The sequence below is a fragment of the Papilio xuthus genome, unplaced genomic scaffold, assembly GCF_000836235.2.
Source record: "Papilio xuthus unplaced genomic scaffold, Pxut_1.1 DF828744.1, whole genome shotgun sequence".
NCBI classification, from domain to species: domain Eukaryota; kingdom Metazoa; phylum Arthropoda; class Insecta; order Lepidoptera; family Papilionidae; genus Papilio; species Papilio xuthus.
In genome coordinates this window covers 93,927-111,997 of record NW_013529905.1, presented here as the reverse complement: position 1 = coordinate 111,997, position 18,071 = coordinate 93,927, and the positions used below count along the sequence as shown (strand labels likewise).

At 41.3% G+C, this 18,071-nt stretch overlaps 2 protein-coding genes across 5 annotated transcripts in view; one reads left to right on the top strand and one right to left on the bottom strand.

The window, feature by feature from the left end:
* The window catches only part of LOC106128594 (alanine aminotransferase 1), a 4,520-nt gene extending 2,386 nt beyond the window's left edge, over positions 1-2,134 (bottom strand). Inside the window, exons 1-3 of the mRNA XM_013327056.1 lie at positions 1,917-2,134; positions 646-735; positions 416-510 (exon numbers count right to left, since the gene is read on the bottom strand). Of these exons, the coding sequence (XP_013182510.1) occupies positions 416-510; positions 646-735; positions 1,917-2,036 (305 nt within the window). The 5' untranslated portion in view covers positions 2,037-2,134. The remainder of the gene's footprint in view (positions 1-415; positions 511-645; positions 736-1,916) is intronic.
* Positions 2,135-8,718: 6,584 nt separating this feature from the next.
* On the top strand, positions 8,719-17,904 carry LOC106128595 (alanine aminotransferase 2). 4 transcript variants are annotated; one of them, XM_013327057.1, is made up of 11 exons: positions 8,719-8,918; positions 9,961-10,243; positions 14,630-14,719; positions 14,803-14,897; positions 14,979-15,169; positions 15,859-16,061; positions 16,148-16,276; positions 16,339-16,548; positions 16,622-16,765; positions 16,838-16,952; positions 17,041-17,904. In XM_013327057.1, the coding sequence occupies exons 2-11, from the start codon at positions 9,962-9,964 to the stop codon at positions 17,187-17,189; spliced, it is 1,608 nt and encodes a 535-aa protein (XP_013182511.1). In that variant the 5' UTR covers positions 8,719-8,918; position 9,961; the 3' UTR covers positions 17,190-17,904. The 4 variants fall into 4 exon arrangements, with proteins under 4 accessions (XP_013182511.1, XP_013182514.1, XP_013182512.1 ...); XM_013327060.1 differs by lacking the exon at positions 8,719-8,918 and adding an exon at positions 9,404-9,497; XM_013327058.1 differs by lacking the exon at positions 8,719-8,918 and adding an exon at positions 9,486-9,562.
* Positions 17,905-18,071: the final 167 nt, after the last annotated feature.

The window sequence follows — 18,071 nt, the reverse complement described above, 5'->3', positions numbered from 1 at the left end:
GGGCGGGGGTGGGGGGGGATTGTGTTTGCACATCGGAGTCACGCTAATGAAGTCGTTGATTTGTCACGCCGCGTCACTTTGCGTCACGTCGATTCACTGTCATCATTTTGAACATTGCGTAGGTCACGTCACGACATATCGGTTGCACTGTATAATGTTTACAAAGTAAGGATGGCTCGTTGACGACTTTGTCATAACTTTAGTCTATGTTCAATTCAACTAGCGAAATAAAACAATACAACTTGATTCTAACTAGTTACATCCATGAGTTTACGATCAACTCTATTAACAATTTATTGTACGAGTATGTGTATATCCAATAAATTATTGTTAACGTATTCATTTACTAAAAAAAACTACCTGATTCCACGATTATAGTAAGTATTAAGTATTGGTAACAAAGCTAAGTACTCACGTGCAGTCGTCGAGGATCGCCTCCACGCGCTGCCGCACGTCCTGCGGCAGCGCGGGCGAGGCCAGCAGCTGCGGGCACGCCGCGCCGGCCAGCACCTGCGCACACCCTCACTCACACTAACCTCCACACCACATTCCCGTGACTTTTCAGTGGCCATTATTTTTAAGTGTTATCATTGCATCATTGTTGTGAATGTATTATAATAAAGTAATAATATATTGTGTGCTCGCCTGTCTGATGAAGGTGATGGGTTTCTGTCCGAGCGCGTGGCAGTCGCCGATGTTGGCGCGCACCACGCTCGCGAACGGTTTCGGCACTCCCTGTGACAAAATAAAACGTTAAAATATATTGTTACTCATGAAAGCTGCGTCTTTAACCTAAAAAAAAAATGAGTATGTGAGATTTACGATACATGTGAGCAATGACGCACGGAAGCGGTGAACACACGTCTCTGATTACCAAAATGTTAATTTCTCATTGACTGAAATATTTCCTCAGCCGCATTTAACAGAAAAATAACCTGGAAGGTTCAGAGCAGCGCACTGACTGGCTGACTGGTGGGAAAGTCCCGATAAACGTGTGTAAATTGCGGCGCAACAGCATTGTCCTCGTTGCGCTATGTCGCACGATGTATATCCGAGCTGTACCGAGCTGAGGTGTCCGCGCGCCGCTGCCGTCATTGTACCTCGATGTTAGGACATTACATTATACACGAAACGTTATGCAATGTGTGCGTGTACTTATTTATGCACTCGGAAGTGCACGCACTCGGCTACTTGTATATAAAAGTGCTATCGCGTGTTTATGTCCGCGCACGTGTTCACTACATTTTTATCGTCATTAATTGTCAGAGTATATACTTATCATTAACAATTAAATCGCTGTAGATAACTGCAGAAACCTATCCATACACACTTGTTTCAGTATTAATCAAACACATATTAAGTATAGAAGAGGGGTGTCGGGAGGGGTGGAGGGGGGATCGGTAGGGGCGGAGGGGCGGAGGGGCGCGGGGTCGTGAGTTCACCCTCAGGGCCGGCGCTATCGGCAGCCGGCGCAGGCGCAGTGCATATCGTAAACATTATTATCTGTTATTATTTCATTATTTACGATAAGGACTAAGACTCTTGCACTAAATCTGTTGTTATTGTTTGCACTTGATAGCTATCCATGAAACGTAATATTTGGTCATCTCTTTCTCTAAAAATAATTGTCATTTAAACTCTAACTAATATCTATTTGAAGAGAACTCAACTTAAAAGACTAGTATTTACAAATAATTACTCATGAATTTTTGATATAATGAATGCTACGCTCATGAATACTACTACTTATATCGGCAATTGCATCTGCGCGAAATTAACAGAAAAACACAATAACTATGCTTCATTTTCTTTAGATTCGTTAAGCCGTTCTCGAGACACCTAGTCTTTGCCTATTCCTATTGCCATAATGCTGGCTGCTGGTGGTAGCTGCTGGCTGTTTCTGTTGGACGGCGTACCTTCTCAAGCTCGTGTTCGATGTGCAGCGCGCGCTCGAGTACGGGGCCGCGCACGGCGTAGCGCATGCGCCGCAGCCGCTGGTTCATGTTGTCTACGGTCAGCACCTGCTCTTGCTTCATGATATCAGCGGCTTGAAATGCAAGCGGCGAACTGCGATCGTATCAACGCGCAAGTGCCTCCGTGCCGCACTCCACGCGCGTTATATTCGCGCCCTCCTCGTGCCACCGCCGCCGCCGCCGCCGCCGCCACCGCGAGGTGATTCCCGCATCTTATAGAAATCATTTTTTCCTTAATCGATAAGTATGTGCTGCAACACGATTGCAATTCTTATCTCCATATGTCTATTAATTGTACTCGTAACTGAGAACATAACATTTTGATGAGTGCGTGCCTGTTGGTACAGGCACATTACCTGGCTGCTGGCTCACTTGCTGCTGCCAGAAGTGATATTATTTTCTTTTTAAGCGACTGATAATAAGAGTAATGTTTTCGCTGCGTAATTTTGTTTAAATGTATGTGGGTTTGTATATATTTATAATAAATTCCCTTGTAACTGTCTGGTGTGTGATACCTGGTGCATATGTCATACACACACACACACATGTATTATACATATGTAAAGGTAGTTTTGTTACAATCAATGTTATTTCTTAATATTCGAGAGTTTTTTCTTTGCCTATACTTAATAAGAGCGCGGAATTCTCCTTCAATTCATTGTGTATGTAAATTAGGACAAGTTTATCGAATTTACATTCAAATCGACTCTTTATAAAATGAAATCCCACAGGGCACAGGCCCCCCCCCCCCCCCCCCCCCTTGCCGCGCTCCTACCCTCCTACCCTCCTCACACTCTTTTACCACCCGAACACAGGAGTGACGGACTGACATATGACTGAACGTTGCGTAGATATCGGCCTATTGTTACGAGTATTTATAAATGTTGAGCTTGTCGAGGCTGCTTTAGGTATTCGATCCGAGTTTGAACCATAAAGAAACATTATTTTCCTACGAAGGTACGGATCTCGTCGAAATTTGGCATTCATATAGAACATAGTCTGGGAGAACACATATGTAGGCTACTCATTATGTTTTTCTTAATTCCGCAAGGACGGAGTCGCGGACAACGGCTAGTATTTCTATAAATATAATAATCTAACATTTTAAGAACATATAATATTATGTACCGAGAAGGAAAAAGTAATATTAAATTGTATTATAATACTTACAATCAATTGTTTTTCTTTGTGAGATTCACTTGGCGTGTTGTGAGTGACCCTTCCTTGATTCGGGACTTTACTGTTTTGCGGTAATCTATATCTATCCGCCTAGAGACAACATCTTGAATGATGTCTTAATGTGCGGTCGTGAGGTCAGTCAGCTACGAGGCAGGTATATTGATGAGGTGGAGGTTGCTGCCCACCTCTGACTATTTAGCAGTATGTACACTATAAGTATAGTTACAAAACAAGTATTGTAAGCAGAAAATGCTTTGCTTTTAAACGTATGGGGAAATATTGATATCATTAATAGCGTGATATCAAAGAGTTCAGCATATCGGCGCAGATAACCCTCGCAAAGCACCGCGTGCCTCCAAGCGCTAGTTTATTTTAAGTAAGTAGGTATGTACTTCTTAGCACATACATTTTCAGCTCTATATTTCAAACATATTTTTTGGGCAATATAAAAGGATATTTGGTCACAATGCAACAAAAAATGTAACTCTAAGTATCTTGAAGCCATAAACTGGCACTCTTCCTCTCCCACCCGAGGTACCTCGCACTAACCACTCCTCGCTCTCCGCCTCAGTACCGCGAAGCCCGCGCGCCGCGAGCACAGGGAGAGCCGAACAATCCCCGGCGAAACTGATTTATGGCATTGTTTTCGGTTTCGCTGCCAAAAGGCTCAGCCATTTGGAGTTTGTTGGCTTCAACATAATGACATGAATATTCAAGTAAAAGTAGTTCCGGTTGATACGAGCTCGCAGATAAGACACGGGCACGGGACACGATGCATCCTGTGACTGCCGCATTGTGCCTCCTGCCTCCGCTCGATGGATACCACGCACTTCTTACCATGTTCCCGAACGATTTGCAACAAGTTTTATTGATGTTTTTATTCAGAACTGTGATTTGCAAAGCTCACTTAGCTAAATGTCTGGGGATAAAAAAAATTGCACAAGTTCATTTTTAGGTGTACCTAGGCATGAATTGTAAGTCACCTCTAACACACAAACTTGTTTCTTTTACTTTTAGTTCTAGTAGTCTTGTTTCTTTTTTAAGGTATTTTTAAAAGTGTGTGACGACTGACATGGCGGAAGATAGATCTGGAGGAGGACAACTTGGTGCCCGAACCTACGTGCGTGGGAAAAGGACAGCGAGCTGATGAAAGTACCTGTAACAGAGCAGGAAACAAAAATGTTGTCGATATGTTCATAGGGCACTTATTCTCAAGAAGTTCGTTTATCCGAGCAGCAATTAAAAGTTGTTGCGTCAAGTTTGCCCGCGTTCCGCGAGCTGTGAACCGCTCCTCGGCACGCTGCGGGTACATTTGTTTTCCTCCTCGTTTCATATAAATAACTTCAGGTAGAAAATTAGTTAAATCACCGCATTGAAGTTTGATTATTGTCAAGATATACACATTGACTTTGTGAATTTTGAGGTATTAATTCCTCTTCGCTAAAACACGTGTACAACACACGGGGAGGATGTGTTTGCTTGTACATATGTGTGCAGCAAATTCTCCGAATGTGCCATGAGGAAAGCAGAGAGCGCCTCAGTACGCGCCGACACGACACGAGACGAAAACTAGCCGCATTCTTTTCCACACCTCCGCTACTATAAAGCGTCGGACATGCTGACATTGAGTTTATGAAGCTAGCTCATCGGAAATTAAAAAAATTTTAGCAGCGTGCTGCAGAAACAGGTAAAAAAATTCGTGGTCGTAGCGCAGGCCAACCAAAAAAGTATAACAACAAAAAATTTAAACAGAGAACTTGAATTTCCTACAAAAGCCGTCTGTGAGGTTTTTGTCTGATTCGATGCTCCAGAGACAAGATTAAAAAACTTTGCGCTAATTAACTGCACCCCCGCGCCATCCACTCCAAGCACCGCTCGCCCTCTGCCCTCACCATCTCTTGTCCCGCTCCCGGGCACGCTGTCGTCGTGACGTAACGTCGCTCGGGGAGATCGCTATAGTGCTATCGAAACTTTATGGTCGCTTGTAATTCGGAACCAGACGCGCTTAAAACATAACTTGGGTATCGGCGGGACGAAAGTAACAGTAAGAGTGAGGATGTCTACTACCCACGAAGTGCTCTCCCCATAATGAGCCCACCTGTCACCTTCTTGCGAAGACATTATGTCCTCGCAGCTGACGACGTGCCTCTATGTATAAAGTTGAATCTTATTATAGTAGGAAAGTTAGCATTTCGAATTTTCGTCGCTTTTATGAAGTTACAGAAAGATAATGAATGCTTAAATACATTTGGTAGAATTTATTAAATGATACAGAATAGCAAGTGAGTTTCGTGTCAGAGGCGGAAGCGTTGGAGCGCAAACGACTGCCACTTCACCTGGAAGCATTGCGGCTTTATAAATATTTTTCAGGAAGGTTCGCAATATTCATAATTAACAAATTCAAGCATCTGTCCGCCACTTGCCGCCGGTGACTATTTTTATTTCTAATTTAAATAAATTAGCTCTTAAACATTTTTGAGAAATGGAAGTTAAGTATTCATAATTTTGTTATACTCATTTTAATTAGCACTCAGACATTGTGACATAAGTGTTAAAAAATAGTAAAGGTAAGATTTGATTCAAGGTGTTACTGGTGTATGTGTGGCTAGGAGCAGCGGTGACTCGCCCAGCTGCAGTGTCCGTTGAGGAGATCAGCACAGCTCAAGTATACGAGTGGCCAGAAGTGAGGGGAGCGAGTGCAGCTCGGTGACAGAAGCCGTCCTTTTGCAAAGCATTCACATACTTTAACTATGTCAGTGTTTGTTTTTCGTTATTTATAAATGGTATTTTTCCACTTGTTACTTGTAGATACATACATAAGTAAATCAGAGCATTGGTATGTATCCTTTGAGGTTTTTCATTTTTGTTCACGACGCGGCGGCGGCGATGGCGGCGGCGATGGCGGCGGGGTCGGGGAGGAAACAATGCACTCTTGACACCTCACGTGACACTAGCATGCGACGCGTGACGCTTGTCGTGTGTTGTACGAGATTGTTACAGTAGTTGAATTTAATTCTACCTATAGCCAAAGCCCACAGTAGATATAATAACATGGAACTGGTTAATGAGGTTTAATTTGTGACATCGAGTTTCGTACTACATAATTCGCCACAGTGTAGGGCTACGGTGTTGGGGTTAGGGGTTAGTGGGTACCCTGCGCCCGGTACCTGGCAGCAGGTTCCTGGCGCCCGATGCCTGGAGGCCGGTGCCCGGTGACCAGTAACACGCGTCCCAGCAATCTGTTGAAGTGCGCTCCCTGCGGAACGCCTTTGCCTTTATACCCTTTAATTAAAAACAGGGAAACATTTCAAAGGCGCGGTCAGGGTATTCAAATGTTATAAAAAGCTTCCAAATGCTACAAGGGTGATATACAAAGAGACTAGCACTTAGTGCCCGTTTGGAGAACAGACATAAAACTGAGTGACATAAATGTTAGAAGCTATTTCAACTACCCGAAAAAAAAACCCTAATCATATTTTGGATTTAATAAATATTATAATATATTACTTAGTCCTGAGACAGTAGTATAAGAGTACCTTCGACAGACGTATGTACTCATTGACAAGATGTTGATGTGGCGATACCAGCTCGGCGTTACAACTCGCGCGACGACACATGTTTGAATTTAGTAGCAATATTATTAGATATTGCCATAAATATACTAATCAAATACAATAAACAAAAAAACAAGTAAACAAAACTTAATCGATGTAAAGCGCAGCACTCTTTTTATAAACCTGACTACATCAATTTCCCAATATAAACATTAAATATTCTCGTAAAAATTGTGTAATGTTATGTACGGCAGGTCCTCCTTCTCCTACCTATATATCCAACATACACGTATTACAGAAGAAAGCACTTTGAAAGATGTTCCGACGAAAATGCACCTCGACTCGACTTGCCAAAAGCAATGCATAATTTATGAGCTTACTCCGGACGAAGGATACTGAATCTTAATAGTTACGAGTTACAGAGCCATTTTGTGTGAAAGCTTTAATTCGTCCACATCGAGGCACACCTGCCGTACAGTCGCAAACGACCGCCGCGCCCAGGTACAGTCGCGTCGGGCCGCAGTCCGCACCGCACCGGAGGCTTTAGCGGCCTCGGCGGCTCTGCAAATCCCCACAAAGTCTACGGACGCCATTTGCGGCTGCAATCTGCCAAATTGCAGTCGTAAAACTGAAATTGCAATACGAGTTGCAATCACTGCCAATATGAAAATGTGCAATAACGCTAAATTGCTTGCTGGAATGTGCGTTTATGTATTTCATATTCGTATTTGAATTATATTGTACTGCGTTCTAAATAAGTAGCTATTCCCTTTGCACAAAATTGCTAAGGTACGTATCTCCAGTCTACAGTTTATTGTACCTTTTCTAATGTCACAAATGTTAAATTTTGCATGACGTTTTTGACCTGTGACAAAACTAAACGTGTGTGGTCCATACAAAATCGAGGTATAAGTTTTTTTTTAAATATAGCGAGTTTAAAACAAAGCCATACTTATGTTTGAAATTTCGTGACACGCACTTAAACCTAAAATTTTATTTCGCGCCGTGATTCGTGCGATGTTTAAGATAAATGAAAACCTCTATGTCTAGAAGGCGACAGCATAAGAAAAATGATATATTATCCTGAACAGTTGTACGATCATGACGATAGAATGGATTACAATTACAAGTTACTTAAGACGCGGAATGAATGTACATATTCCAAGTTGGTCCATACAGGCATATAATTCGCTATATATGGCCGCGCCTATAGGAAAGCCAATTAGGATACCAAGTACAAACGATTTAGTCCCTATACTTATGTTGGTTATTCTGGTGCACGGTAAATGAGCGACAAACATACTTAAAATCACTCTTCTTCCATTGCCAAGCGCTCAATATACACTGGTGTGGATGCAGAGTTTATCACTGAAGTCAAATAAATCCCAAAATCCCCGGGTGATACCTATCGGAGAATGAAGGAAACTCAATTCTTTGCTTATGTAAAATGGTGACATCTGTTGACAACTTGAAGAATTACAAAATTTTGTGAGGGTGATTATTTTATTTTTTCAATTGTCTAATAGATGGCGCTTGTGTCAATAAAAAAGTCCAGTAAATATAAGTTGACAATAAAATAGAATTCCCTATCAATTCAAAACAAGTGACAATTATAAAACGGATAAGATAATTTGAAATAAAAACTGTTATGTGGGTTTATAAAACAAATAAGTATTAGATTTATCAAGCTTTCTCATGCCATTACCTTATTTTAACGTTGGACCATCGACGAGTGCCTGGCACTCGTACCTAACTATATCATAAATGTGAAAGTTTATGAATGTTTATGATGTTTGTAAGAAGGTATGTCAAAATATTTCACAATGGATCTGGCGGAAATTTGGTACCGATTCTGAAATCTGTCTGGAAGAGCATATAAGACATAGGCAACTACTTAAGTTTTTTTATATTTTTTTGAGGCGGACAGTATCGCGGACAACAACTACTTATCTAATATAAGAAACATTGTTTACTTTATTTTATCTTGACAAGATAACACGAAGTGGAAATAATTTGTTTGCGACTCTTATAGTGTCAATATGCGATGTATTTTCATTATAATTTTATTAATTCTATCAAATGACGCATAAATATTTCTAGTAAAGATTTTTCCTACGCAGCGATTTGTAGGAATCGTAAAGTGAGTGAACGACAGTGCTAGATAAGTTATTATATAGTTAAGAAGATTATATATGTCAAAATAATAATCCAGGTGCGTTTTAATATTTATGTTTTAGCAATTTTTTTTAGAATGAAATTGAGGCACACTTTAGCGCTGAATGTGATTATTTTTATTGGCGAAAAAAAAATTATCACAAACTGATCAACAACAGATGTTGTGATAATAAATAGGTAGGTTTTAACGTGAGAAGGTTCCTGTCTCTGCAACCCTGACCACTGGTTGTTTGAGTCATGGGATTACGCAGCCGGGGGTGCTCTATTTTTAATATTATATATTTTGTATAATTTTTTGTTTTATATATGAAATTTATTATATTAAGAATAAGGTTAATAAATTAATAAGGAATCTTATTAATTTTATATATTTTACGAAGTTCAATTTTTTGGTGAATCCGTTAACAACATGCGTTCCCTATTAGTCATAAAATGACCTATAAATTGTATTGTCTGCGAATACATAAGCTATGGCGTTAGTAATGTTGCCACATAAAATGTACTTTGTTCCAATGATATTCTGAATTCCTTCAACTGTCTCCTGTCACTGTCACACAAAGCAAAACATCCAGCAATATGAGCCTATATATCATGTATAGTGCAATTTATGTAATAGGTAAAGATAACTGATAACATAACATAGTGTAGTGTAGATTAGGTTTACGTAACAATTGTACATAGGTAATTTACATTACATTTCATTATGTTGATTTATTCTCCAAGTTATCAATTTCTATTCTTATTTTAAAGTAATTTTTATTAAGAGATTTATGCGTATATAAGAGGATTGTAGTCTTTTCACCTTAGTCTTTTGTAATAAAATTCCAATCACAGAAGACTTTAGTTGTTCAGCGATAGTGGTATTTATTGATCGGCGACGATACGAAACTTGCCGAAGACGTCGTGGCGTCGCCGTCAACTTAATTAAATCTGCCATACACCAAAATATGACTGAGTGTATTGGAAATAATACACCTAATATTTCCCTTTGAATTTTATCTTAATTTAACAAACGGCTGTTTTTTAATGTTCGATTTATAACAAGTGCGATGTGTGCAGAGTTGTGAAATTGATTGCAGCATGTCATCAATGAGGTGGGTGATAAGTGGCGGTCGCGCGACGGCGGCAGCGGCGGCGGCGGCGGCGGCGGCCGGCCCCAGTCGTTTGTTGTCGGGTGTCGGGAGAAGATTGAACGCGAGTGATCCGTGTCTGCGTTATTGTAATAGGCTCTCGAACGCACGCACCATGGCATCTAAGGCAGTTACCATAGAAAATCTGAATCCCAACATCATAAAGTTGGAATACGCGGTGCGCGGACCTTTGGTTATACGCGCAGGTGAAATAGAGAAGGAACTCGAAAAGGTAAGAATTACCATATGTTTATTATACTTACACCAAATCTGTGTCAAACTTATAAGCACTAACAAAATATTACACAATGTTTTTTTTTATTTCAATCAGCTGAAAATGTCACCAAATTGTTTAGTTCACTTTAGTCAGAGGTTAAAAATTGATATATTATTTAATTCATCTATTTTATAATAATAAATTCTGTAAAATAACTTAGTTTAACAGAGAATTTTAATTGCAATCACAAATGACTTTTCACTAAATAATGCTTACCATTTTCATTTGAGATGGTTTAAAATATATTCAACATTAATAAAGCCATATATGGTGCAACTTACCCTCTTTTAATTTTATAAAATGTTGTTCAAGGCTTTCCCTTTAGATTGACATTATACATAACTGTGTTAGTTATGCTAATATCTGCCTGCTGCTGCTATGTAAGCTAATGTGAGTTTCTCTCGCTGATGCACATGATGTTATGTGTTCAATCATATCTTACAATACTTTATACCTTTTACAAAGATATGGGAATATCTTGAGAATTTAGGATTTGGTATGTTTATTTGTTAATGCAGTTATTTATTAAGTGGTATATGTGTGGCACATCCCACATCTAAAATTTTTATGTTTTTGACAGAAACCTGCCAAAAATAGAGGCTTTGTGTTCTATGGACAATGTTACTGATGTGTATGAAATTGAGTTACCATGAAATTCTCTGTTGTTGTTGTTGTTGTTGTGAATGAGAGAGATGACAATACATAATACATGTGTTATTTGAATGGATATTCACAACAACACAAAATATAATTTGAAATTGAAGCCGCACTAAATCAACTATGTAGGCAAGTAAATGGTTAGGTTAGGTTATGTTACAATTATTGTTCCACATTTTTTTATAAATATTTCGTAATTACAAATCATCCTGAAATGGCAAGCTGGTGACCTTATTCGATATAAAGTGAACAAACTGTATATACTGTAACAAAAAATAGCAAACAAAGACATATAATATTTTAATTAGGGTTTCTGCTATATAAATATGTATGATTGAAATAAACAATGCTCAAATGAGAATCATCTGAGTGATCTGTTTACTTGAAATCACTGCATAGTGCACTAGTTTACCTGCATTTTGTTACTTTGTTAAGCATTATTATTAGGTTAAGTAGTATTAGAAGAGGAGGCAACTCGAAAATTATGTGATTTACTTTTGTGGCAGTAACCTTCCGAGTAACACTAGTAACAAACAAGCACTTCCAGCACACATAAACTTTCCAACAACTCCTGTTACATTGAATGTATGCATCCAACTGTAAAAAGTAAATAACAGTCCACAGTTTTCATTCAAAAACAAGATTAAAAGTAATTTATTGTTTTAAAGTCTGTGTAAATAACTTTATTTGTGATGTTTGTATGTGATCACAGAGGACAGTATTAGTAAATGGCAAGTGAAAGGTCAGCAACCTTGTGTTGGCCCCTTGATGTTTCGCAACTTTATTTACATGGCTTATTGTTTATAAGAACCGTTAGCCATGTTTAATAATATTGTTTTTAATTATATTTCCAAAGTAAATTGTAAAATTGGCAATATTTCTAATTATTAAAACTGCTTGGAATTATTTGCAATGATTCATATATACACAATGAACTCTCGGTGTGGACAGAACAGTTTGCATGTCGCCGGAAATTGTCAATAATATGGGCGAGTGCGGGGTGCGGGCCGGGAGGCGCGGGGTGCGTTGGTCCTTCGAGCCGGCTCTCACTATCTTCAACCAGAATAACCGTCTCTCGGCTTACTTATAAATGAGATAGTAGTTATTATCTACAATCAACATGTTATTGTTCATTGTTGTATTATCACATCTGCTTGTAAAAAAATATTGCCGTTTTTGTCACTTTCCATTTCATACCTGTTTTTAAGTTTATAATCTATGAACACGCATAATAAGCATGAAGTACGCGTATGTTTTTTTTTAACCTGTGACAATACTGAGTTAATGGAAGGGTATAAATAAATGGCTCGCAATTATCATCCGCTGAACTGTACATTGGGTGACTGTTATGTATGTATGTACGTATATAAATACAATGTAACGTAAACAAATGCAAAGGTCAGTGTGTTGATAGTAAGCAACGTGATGTCACATTTGATAGTTTTTACTATGGCCATTCATGAACACATCAGGATTACCTTACATGTAATTCTTATTGAAGACTGAACAATTAGATGGACAATAACAAATGCTCTCTAATACAAACGACTGTCATGCCACGGGTTTTTTTAAAACCTCCAGTTAAAGTCACACGTTAACTAGACTTTAGTGTATTTAACGTGTGACTGTTGCCTTGTCTCCAGTCGGCCACACCATTTGTTGTACTGACCTTGTGAGTCTGTGTGACAAAGACAAATAACGTTTGTGTTGTAGGTGGTGATATTCGAAGGTCAAAATGACGATGGGATCCCTGAGTGTGAGTGATTAGGTCTACCTGTAGTAATTTAACAACTCTAAAATGTTACATATTTATTAGTAACATTATTATGACACAATTGTCGTGTGCAACATTAAGTAACCGGTAGTGTATCGATCAAGGAGCAGGCCGCGCCGCATCGAGCCGCGCAGCCTGACCGCGCGACATTGAAATGACCTTCCCAACGTTCATTCAAACTTCTGCAACTATATATATTTTCTTTCTGATCTGAGAAAAACACCGCGTGTTTTGTCATTTTTCAATCAATTAACTAACGCCAAACAAACTATGTTTTGTTGTAAATTGCGGTTATTTTTAATTAATGACATTTAAACTTCACAGCAATTTTTCGCTGGAACTGGGCTGTAGGAAACTTAAATATTACTTACTATTGTAACGAGTCATGTATCCACTTTGCCATGAAATTACTCATACATACCTGATTAACATAAACATATAACATAATACATATTTAATTGATTTAGAATTCTTTTGATCATTGTCTTATGAAGTAAAGTGTTACTGTGTTCGTGTGGGAGTTGCTTGTTAAATGCATATAATAGTAATATTCGGCATTTAGATAAAAGATTGGGTGCTAGGGATATATTTATAATAGCTGCAAGCGCGACATGTTTGCATTATGATATTGGTGAGAGCAGCGAAGGTCGCGCTGCGGAATTGTACGGAGTTATAATTAACTGCGGCAATTAGTTTGTGTCGCCGCCGCTTTGAGTACATCTGCGTAAACACACAAGCAATCGCTTGAATCTAATCCGCCGCAACACACCGAAAATAATTGTGCCCAAGACAAATGAGTCCCACCGTATAACTGGAGCGAGGAATAAAGAAGAAAAAACCTTTGTCCGTCAAACACGACATATCCTATTGAGATTAGCAATTATATTCCTTAGTAAACGCCTGCCTTTATGTTTGATAGTGTGCTTGTTTCTTTTATCTTAATCTCATCGAAACGAGTAAAAAGAACTCGTATGTACTTATATTTCTATCACATCATCTTATTTTAACTTTTATCTTATAAAATTTCGTCACCTGTTTCACAATTCTGCTTTACCATTGTGTGGTATAAGATTGCGTGAAAGTCATTATCTATGCGCACGATATCGCGCGGTGGTGCGTTATCACCTGTCGAGTGCAGATTAGCGTCACGTACAGCAGTTTCCCTCTGCACTGCACGCAGCACGCAGCACTGGACACGCACTGGCAATGTTTATCGCCTGCTTTATTACCAGACTGCATTAGCATGTATGCTGCTAGGCTCTGCTTGCTCACTGCTGCTGCTGCTGCTGCTGCTGCTACTTCACTCTAAAGGATGCTTCTAAGATAAAAAGAAGGCGAATTACACTGCTAAATGTAATAGACAATCAGTAAAGACTTATTGTACGACAAGTCTAGTGAAAATACTTTTTTATCACTTTCAATGAATATTTGAACATATATTTCGGTGGCAAAGTTAAATAAACTAGTAATCAAGGATACCTAACTAAAATATTACAAAAGTATGATAAAACATTATTTATCTAGGGCATGAAAATGATTTTGTTGTTGAAATGAAATTGCTGCTTTGATATATGCATAAATGTTCGGTTGTGTAGAGCACTCGTGAGCATTGATATACTGATGAGGTGAGCTTGTCACAACACGTCACGTGCTCGTGTCGTGTTGTGACCATTATGTGAGCAATATGTACCGTCTGCAATGAAGGACATCGACTGACGATGTGACTCGCAGTGCTTTTACATTTACCGGAATTTGTAAACGATCATAAAGCACAAGTAATGCAAAGCAATAAGTATATCAATGTTCGTATGTAGGTACATTATACTCTTATTTGTTTGATGCAAAATCTTTGTGGCAGCAAATTATGACCTAATTCATATTTCATTTTGCGCGTGTTGCATTGTCTGCAGGGCGCCAAGAAGCCATTCAAGACGGTGATCAAGGCCAACATCGGCGACGCGCACGCCATGGGCCAGACGCCCATCACCTTCATCAGACAGGTACAACTGGCACACTGTAACGTTACTCTGTCACACCGACAGGGACACATAGCGGCCGGCTACATGACAGCGTCACGTTGCAGGTGATCGCGTGCGTCACATACCCGGACTTGATAAAGAACAGCGACTTCCCCGCGGATGTGAAGCAGCGCGCAAAGGACATACTGAAGGCCTGCGGGTACGTGCACTTTGTGGTTGGTGCGGCGCCGAGCGGCCGCTGACCAGTGTTGTGTGAGAGCGTGTGTGTGTGTGGCTGCAGGGGCGGCTCGGTGGGCTCGTACTCGATGTCGCAGGGCATCGAGCTGGTGCGCCGGCACGTGGCGGAGTACATAGAGAAGCGCGACGGGCACCCGGCGCGCTGGCAGGACATCTGCCTCTCCACCGGCGCCTCCACTGCCATCAAAAACGTACTGCAGATGTTGTGCAACAAGATCGACGGCAAGCCCTCAGGTGACGTCACATGCACACGTCACACTCTTTTGCACGAGACAAATCCATATCCATTACGTCTGCCAGACTTTTGCATAATACTATTACAGTACATATAACATTATTCATACAATATGTCACAAAACAATCTATTATAATACTTATTGTCTAATGTCACTTATGTATTGCCTGAATCAAGACAACAACCTTCTTCAGCCTTAACAGAGATGAGTGTGCAGTATTCGATTGACAAAAAAGTGAAACAATTACAAATGACTCTCTGAGTTCTTTATCACGAACATCTCGGGAGACAAACAGATAACGCTAAAATTAAAAAGTTTAAATGCAATAGTTGTGAATGTTTTGTCTAGACTTTATTTGTGATGTTAATGTTTACTGCGACCTAATTCCGTCCGAGAGACTTGTGCAATCCTCGTACAAATTTACTGCGCCTTCGTCAAATATGAAATTATATATATATTTGCGGTTCATTAGCCACGACTGTTGAATTACATTTATTTGCCACAGGAACCTCACCTCTACTTATAAATATAACGATACTTGTTTCCATCGACGATAAGAATTAGGTGGAGTTACACAGGGCACATATCAGTTCACGCTTGTCGCAGTGCCGTTGTGTTTATACTTTCGAGGCGAGGAGTGAAAGTTGAGGTGGGTAGTAAGGTTTGTTGTGCGCGTGCGGTCGGCAGGCGTGATGATCCCGATCCCGCAGTACCCGCTGTACTCGGCCTCGCTGGCGGAGTACGGGCTGGAGCAGGTGCGCTACTACCTGGACGAGGAGCGCGACTGGGGACTGGACGTGGCCGAGCTGACGCGCGCGCTCAAGCAGGCCGACAAGACGTGCAAGGTGCGCGCGCTCGTCGTCATCAACCCCGGCAACCCCACCGGGCAGGTGCGTCACAGCGGCCACCGCCTCGACTACCACGTCGACTACTTATCGATCTGCTGATGTCCCCAGTGATCTGACCGATGTTCCAGGTGCTGACGCGGGCCAACATCGAGGCGATAGTGAAGTTCGCGCACGAGAACGGGCTGCTGCTGCTGGCCGACGAGGTGTACCAGAAGAACGTGTACGCGCCGGGCAGCGAGTTCTTCTCCTTCAAGAAGGTAGCGGCTGGTGTATGTGGAGAGGAGTGAGCGGTGAGTTGAGCGTGGTGTGTTGTGTGCAGGTGATGCGCGAGATGGGCGAGCCGTACAGCTCGGAGCTGGAGCTGGCGTCGTTCATGTCTGTGAGCAAGGGGTACGTGGGCGAGTGCGGGTTGCGCGGCGGCTGGATGGAGCTGGTGAACCTGCAGCCGGAGGTGCAGGCGCAGCTGTACAAGTGCATCTCCGCCATGCTCTGCCCCACCACGCTGGGGCAGACGGCGGTGGACTGTGTGGTGAGTGCGGAGGCGGGGGCGGGGGCGGTGCTGCAGCGAGGCGGCAAGTACACGGCTCCCTTGGCTCGTGCAGGCGAAGGAGCCGGCGCAGGGCGAGGAGTCGTACGAGGTGTGGTCGCGTGAGAAGGCGGCGGTGCTGGCCTCGCTGGCGGAGCGCGCCACCATGATCGCCGAGACCTTCAACTCCATGCAGGGCTTCAAGTGCAACGTCGTGCAGGTGAACCTCGCCATCGCTTTCGTTACGTCCGCGTCAAAGTATTGCGCTGACGTCGCCGTGGTGCTGTTGCAGGGCGCCATGTACGCGTTCCCGCGCATCGAGCTGCCGGAGAAGGCGATCGCGGCAGCCAAGGCGGAGGGCAAGGCGCCCGACGTCTTCTACGCCTTCCGTCTGCTGGAGGAGACAGGTAAGTCATGCACACACGTACACACACGTGTTTTGTGTTGAACGTTGTGGGCGGGACGAGAAGGAAGTTCACTGTCCGTGTGTCGCAGGCATCTGCATAGTGCCGGGGTCGGGGTTCGGTCAGCGGCCGGGCACGTACCACTTCCGCACCACCATCCTGCCGCAGCCCGCGCTGCTCCGACACATGCTCGACAGCTTCAAGACCTTCCACCAAAACTTCACAAAGCAGTACTCGTAGACCGCCTTCTTCTATCACATGGAAACTGAATGTAAAACGACTTTGCTTTTTATATCTATTTTTTGTAAATTCGTCAAAACGAGATCGTGTGTCAGTTTTTGTGTATCGCTACTGTTGAGGGTTGAGTGAAAAATTATGCAAAGAATGAAATTGCAGCCATTCCTAGGAAACTGTTCTCAAAAGTGAATTTACTAAAACTTCAACATTTACTTTATAAAAGAGTTGGTGTATGACCCCCACTCGCACCCCCCCCTCAGCCACTTTATGAAATAAGAAAACCAATGTCAGTTGTACAATAATGTTGATATGTATGTATATACTCTGAGTCAGTCTGCAGTGAATGAATATACAACACTGTTAATGTTGTAACAACAGCACGTCTGTGTGTCTAGTCTAACTTGTGCCATTTTTGGTGTTTCCTTTCATTAACAAACATGTCATGTTTTTCATTATTTTCCTAATTTGTTATTTATTATTATGCTTTTACTATATTTACTATTTGTCAATACTATTTGCTCCAAACAACTTCCTTGTCGCTGTAAAAGTAAAACTTTGTATAGAAATACTTCGTTGCATTTCAAAGAAATGATTTTTGTAAAAGCTTATTGTGAGTAATATTATGAGGCGCGCTGACATTCCCTCTGTTCCAGATGTTATGTTCGTATTTACTTTACAGTTTGTTATAAATGAGTTAAATAAATATCCTGGTTTAACATTTTTGTGATTTTATTGGTGTTTAGTCACTCCACTCTCCTCTCTCCTGTATCTCATTCACTTTGATGCAATGAGCAACGCTTTATAAAGCGACTGTGACCGGGGCGGAGGCGGGGGCAAGACGGAGGTCGGGGCAGAGGCGGAGGCGGGGCGGGGGCGGAGGATAAT

Excerpts from the sequence above, each read along its gene's own strand:
- LOC106128595 (XM_013327057.1), top strand. The coding sequence starts at position 9,962 with ATGTCATCAATGAGGTGGGTGATAAGTGGCGGTCGCGCGACGGCGGCA. Across the intron at positions 14,720-14,802 it reads CCATCACCTTCATCAGACAG|GTGATCGCGTGCGTCACATA; the intron begins GTACAACTGGCA and ends GTCACGTTGCAG. Across the intron at positions 16,953-17,040 it reads CCGTCTGCTGGAGGAGACAG|GCATCTGCATAGTGCCGGGG; the intron begins GTAAGTCATGCA and ends CGTGTGTCGCAG.